We start from the raw sequence: 6,000 nt of genomic DNA on the forward strand, positions 1-6,000 counted from the left end.
CCTGATGTTTTATCCTTCCTCTGGAAATTCTCCTTTTTCTCAAAAATATGTACAATACAAATTCTAGACAGAAAACTAATGAACAAGTAATACAGACCCACACAAATGTATACACAAGTTCATTACTAGATACTTTAATACTTATATATTCTTTGCCGTGGGAAGCACACACTCCGTGTACTTATATAGGGGGAAAGATAAGCGACTAGTTGAGTGGAGAGTACTAAAGAGGAAAATTATGTCTTGAAATATGACTGGGTGATTATATTTAGACTCTGAAAGATCTACTGAAGGGGGAATCATCTGCTTTACGAAGTAAACTCCCGGAATAAACACTGGATGTGCAGTATTCATCTTCAATCTAGCAAATCATTGCAATGTATGACATTCCGTGGATTATGAATGTGCATTAAATTAAATATTGTTACAGAGTTTTTCTCCCACCTTAGAATGCACTCAACACTTTTCTCCTTCCTGTCTGACAATATGTTGCCATGCTATAAAAGCCCTAATGCCCATTTCAACGATTAGCTGTACATCAGCATCACTACTTCAAATCCACAAGTTTCACATCAAGCATTAAATGGGATGAATATTGATCTGCTAAAGAGGATTTATTTATTTCTAGCTCTATCCAAAGATCAACTGCTAGCAGCTTTTGGTGGATCTGTTGAGCTCTCACAGCACAAAGCTACTGCATACATGACACCGGACTTGACATTTCAGTTCTGGAAGAAAACCAAACAGTAAATTCACTGCAATAATCCTAGATAAATGAGATGATCACTGGAAAAGCTGAGATAGTTAAGTGGTCTATCAGAAAAGTCCAAAGGATGATATTGAATTGTTGCTACATAGTAACCTCTCTCATGACAACATCATGGCACAAGATCACCATATCAGATGCCAATATCTTTGCCTTAAAAAAGCACCATGACTTCAGATTATCTTGGAACACTTCACAATTATGCTCTGAGCTGAAAATTTTATACTCGGCATGATTATAATCAAATGCATATCAATATCACAATATTTACCCATACATTCCTTTTTTTGTCCTGGTCAGTCAATAACACACTAACAATAACATAATAACTTTCTAATTCATTCAAGAAACACAGATATCTATTTCAACCCTCCCAGCACAGGTAGGAGGTTTCCTGTGATCTTAGTGCTGTCCTCAAAATACTCTTTTCACTGTATTTCAGTAGGGATCATTTTTTACTCTTTGGCACGGCTAAAGTAGGAAAACATACAAAGGAGTGGATGAGGACTGCAAGCAGATTAGAGATGAACTGGTGAGTTGCCTTGCCTTTTATGCTCAGATGGCAAGGGCATAAGAGGATGCTATATTTCCACTAACTTTGACAAGGAGTGTTTGAAATGCCAATGTAAGAAGCCATGACATTTTCACTGTGTCACTCACACAGGAAGCTGAAAAAGTCAGTCAAAACATTGCCTCAGTGCTATGATTTCATCAAGACATATCATTTCAGTAGCTAACAACATCATTTGAGTCATCTGTTAAATGTTTCACTTTTATTTATCTGATTTCTCTACACCAACTTGCCCTTATGAGAGTATTATCTTAAAGAACACATGGAGAAGAAACAGAAACAATGACATACAATTAGAATATTTGCTGCTATTAAAGACTGCCTCATTTCTGCCTTCTCATACAACCACGGTTCTTAAAAAAAACCTTCAAAAAAAAAAAAATCAGCAAAAAACCTGTGCAGCATGTTATCGAGACCAGATCTGAAAACCAATGCTTTGTTTTGTTTGCTTGAACTCTGTGAATTCCTAAATGTCCTTGCCACAACTAGCACTCAGTTTAATTAGGTTTGTTTCTGTAGAACAGTGTCTGCTTCACCAAGGATAGAGGATTTTGTGTCAGCTCCAAGTGTCAATGAAAGAAGAGAAAAATGCATTTCAAAATTAGCCCTGCATTTAGACAAACTCAATCTGTTTCATTGTTTGTTTGGTTTTTTTTTTTAAATATGTCTTCTTTTTCATCTGTGTAAAAATTAAGACAGGCTTCTGAAAACAGCGTTTTGATGCTCAAATATATGTCCAATGCAGAAACATCCCTTAAATAAAACAACTCAAAAGAAGTTTAAAAAGGTAATCTGAAATCTTTCCTGGATAATCTCTGCTTGGTTAAATATTTTAAATTGTTTTAAAGAGATATCATTACTGCAGAGCCCCACCCCCCTCCCAAGTTTTCTCTTCCAACATCCTATTTCATTCTTCTGGAAAAACAAAACAAAACAAAATGAAACAATATAACCATAAGTAAATAGTGCTATGAAAGTCAACGCTACATTGCCTGAAGCTTTCAGGCTATTTGTATCTGGAACACATGAAACGATACCAAATTCATATCCTGAGAAGTAAGAATCTTTTTCCTGTCATTCATATTCTCATAACACGGCTCTTTATAAACTACCTTCTAGGAACAGTGTCTACATTTGCAACATAATTTGGTGGAGAAGTCTGAAGTTGCTAATTCTTTCAATTTTTTCCACTACTAAAATAATTTTAAATAACAGAGTGTAATATAAGGAAAACTTACATAAAAAGATCATGTCTATAAATATTTCAGTAGTTTGTTGGGAGTATCTGTTAGAAGGAAATAATATCAGGAATATTTGCTTAACTCTGGTGTAGCACACAAGGCTTTTACCTAACAATAATTCCGTTCTTCACTAACACTTCATAATACTTATCAGTCTGAAAAAGGTTACACTGCTTATGGTTTGAATATAACTGCAAAATTTCAAGTGTGGTGAAACTCTCTCTTATCCTGACAGTGTCCTTTTAACATCCCTATGGTAATTTCTGCCTCTGCAACTTGTTGTACTATTTAATTAAAAAAGGCATAAGCTCTTTCTTCTTCCTGCTCTTCCCCCTCAACCCTTTGCACTAAATTCCCAAACTGTTGAAAAATGCTCACATTTTAAAATTATTTTATAGTGAGTTTAAAATTAACCTTTTTATTCTCCCCCCATGCCCCCCCTAGATTTACTTACTCATCCTTAGATCACGTCTAATCTGCATGCAGCAAATGAAAAAACAAAGATGTCATAAAACAATACTTGGTGTTGAAACAGAGACACTGGTCATCCTTGGAACAATCACCAACGGGGTATAACCAAAGGCCAAACTCTACTTCAGGGCTTCCACCAAGTCATGTGAGAAAGATTTACAGTGAGCAATTTACAACAGCGCAACTTGTTCAGGCAGCAGCATCTCTCAAATGTGCCAGATTAACATATAAATCACAGATACTTTTGCAAGTCATATTTACACACAATAGAACATTTTCTCTTTTGGTATAAACAACAATTTATGTAACTTTATGTCCTAATTAGGAATTTGGTGAAATGTCAGTGTGCCACATCCCATCTTCCCACCCCTAAGTACTCAGGTTTTAAAGAATGATCATAATACAAACAGCACTATATGATGAACTCTCTGTAATACATGTATCATGTGAAATACAGATGAGGATTTTTTAAATGTATTGTTCTACCAATCAAAAATTCTAACACCGCCTAACAAAACTCCTAGCTGCATAAGATGCAATAAACCTCTCCAACAGTAGCTGATTTGTATGCAACATTGACCATAAGGGTAACTCTTCAGTAAACCTGAATCTCATATATAATGCATAGCAGTTAATAAATCATAGTAAAATCAGGTGGCTTAAAGCCAACAATACCCAACTAGTAATGGAAAGAAGGGAAAGATTTATAGAGAAACAGAATCTGTCTGGATTTTGCTTTAAAGAGGCTCACACAGTGCAGTGGGAAGATCTTGCTGTGGTTTCCAAGTGGACACATCTGTGTCATGCTGACTCACTTCATCCTTCCCCCAACATTGCTCCTCACTTACCGCAGGTGATGCCGCTTCTCCAAAATCATCTTCTTTGACTTTCCACTGGATTTTTTTTTGCTTATCAGCTTCCCCAGTGTCTGCGCTGAAAAGGAGACAGTAGAGATCAAAATAATATCAGAGTATTGTTCCTGAAATTTCACAAAAAACATCCCACACTAGATTTCAAACTTAAAAGAAGAATACTTAAAAAGAGACTCCCAAAACTGGCTTCTCAACCCTCAAAAGCCATGCTACAAATTACTGAAAGTATCACACGTTTCCCAGATCCAAAATCCAGCTGCACAGAAGGGAGAAAACGTACTTCAGTGTTTAGGATGGGAAGAATGTTTTTTTGCTTTAAATATCAACTGTAAAACTGTTCGCTCTCTTCTCATTGGAGATCCAGGGGAGTGGGATATTAGAGACGATTGCTGCTGCACAATCTGAGAAAATTCTTTTCTTGTTGTTTTGGAGCTTGCCCATGCTGACCAGAGGCACTTAGCTAGGCAAAAGCTTTAGTGCCAAGACGAGCTGCAGCACTTTCACATTAAGCATGCTTGTAGCTTTATCAACAGATTAGTGTGATGTCAACTACATACATCTAACAACTGGCACGGTACACTTACTTCTTAGGAATCACATTCTAAAGGCATATATAAATGGCTAATACTGAAGTTCTTCAGTTCTCAGTTACCTTTGTTTATGTTATTCATTCTAAGGGGAAAACGTTTCTCTTTTTTGTTTGGTCATGCTAAGTTTATGGGTGCCATTGCTGGGACCATCCTGGTTCAGGATTTAGCTTGGGAAAACTGCAGCAAGATTTCTAAATCGAATTAAGACCAAACCCCCGCTTCTCCACATTAAAAAGCAAATTACAAAACATCTGCTTATGCCAGGTTTTAAAAGCCGATCTTGTTATTAAAAATACCCGAGTATCAGGCTGGTGCCACACCACCAAAAGCTTTTTTAAATTAAAAGCATCTTGACAGCGTGACAATCCAACGCACAAATCAACCGTGGCCAGGCAGCCGAAACAAAACCAGAGCGGCAGAACCTCGCACAGAGGGAGCGCCTTTCCCCTCTTGCGGCCCCGTCAGGGGGGAGCGAGCGCTGCCCTCAGGGACCGCGGGCGCGGCGCCGCCTTCCCGGCCGCGAGTCCCTCGGGGAGGCGGCCCCGGGACGAATGCGGAGGGTGCCCGGGAGCACCGGGGGGTGCCCGGGAGCATCGGCCGCTGCCCGGGCACCGCGCTCGGCCGGGGTTCGGCGGCGATTTGCGGCCGCTCTCCCGGCGCATTCCCGGCCCAGGCACAAGATGGCAGCAGCCGCTTGCGGAATGGCGGGCACCGGGCGCGGGCACAGGCCGGGCTCAGCTCCCGGCTGGAGGGCCCGGCGCTGGCCTGCCTCACCGCCCGCGGCCGCGCTGCGCAGGGGTACGCGCTGTAGTAACAGGATTAGCAGAAAAAATTACACCCCCTGACCGCAGTGAAACGCAGACCGGAGACAAAATCACCGCAGCAAAACTGTCAGAAATAACGCTAAGTCTACCATTTCAGACGGAGGTAAATATTTAAGTATCGCCCGCTGCCAGGGAAGAGGATGGGATTTTCTCCGCTGACCTCCGTGGCAGTAGGGTTGAGTGCAAAAAAGTTGGGCCATATATTTTTCACAGATATCTTATTTTCTACAAAAAAATATATTCTTTTCTTTACATGACAAATTATTTTCTTGCAACTTATTTGCAAGTATCAAACAGCAGCAACGAAGTCCTTCAAAATGACAGCCAAAAGCCAGTCTCAATGATATTTATTTAGGGATGTTCATGACGATAACAATAAACAAACGAGAGTTCTTTCCAAGTAATTCAGGCTTGTTCACAGTTTGTGTATAGTTTGGTCTAATTCATTTTGCAGATTTTTTGTGATGTAAAGCAACACGACTAGCACAAATAGTTACCAGTCCACAGTTTTCCATCCCTGCTCTGCTTAAAAAAGGTAGGAAGATAATGCATATGAAATAAAACTGTCTTGCAAACAAACATTTGTTGCAAGCCCTAGAATTGGTGAGCTACCATGCAAGCAAGGGGTTCTCAGCTGCTGCCACCCTGTCCTTCCAGAGGCACGG

At 39.7% G+C, this 6,000-nt stretch overlaps 1 protein-coding gene across 5 annotated transcripts in view; it reads right to left on the reverse strand.

The window, feature by feature from the left end:
* Positions 1 to 5,221, reverse strand: part of FAM241A (family with sequence similarity 241 member A) — a 223,398-nt gene extending 218,177 nt beyond the window's left edge. The window contains exons 1-3 of one of the 5 annotated variants that reach the window (XM_086891651.1): positions 4,934 to 5,208; positions 3,898 to 3,982; positions 631 to 728 (exon numbers count right to left, since the gene is read on the reverse strand). In XM_086891651.1, coding sequence (XP_086747777.1) covers positions 692 to 728; positions 3,898 to 3,982; positions 4,934 to 5,105 — 294 coding nt within the window. In that variant the 5' untranslated portion in view covers positions 5,106 to 5,208 and the 3' untranslated portion in view covers positions 631 to 691. Of the gene's footprint in view, positions 1 to 630; positions 729 to 3,897; positions 3,983 to 4,807 lie in introns of those variants that run through there. The other 4 variants (XM_086891652.1, XM_086891653.1, XM_086891654.1 and 1 more) reach the window with 4 other exon arrangements.
* Between the last annotated feature and the right edge of the window lie 779 nt (positions 5,222 to 6,000).

The sequence above is a fragment of the Cyanistes caeruleus genome, chromosome 5 (genome assembly GCF_971803275.1).
Source record: "Cyanistes caeruleus chromosome 5, bCyaCae1.hap1.1, whole genome shotgun sequence".
Lineage (NCBI taxonomy): Eukaryota > Metazoa > Chordata > Aves > Passeriformes > Paridae > Cyanistes > Cyanistes caeruleus.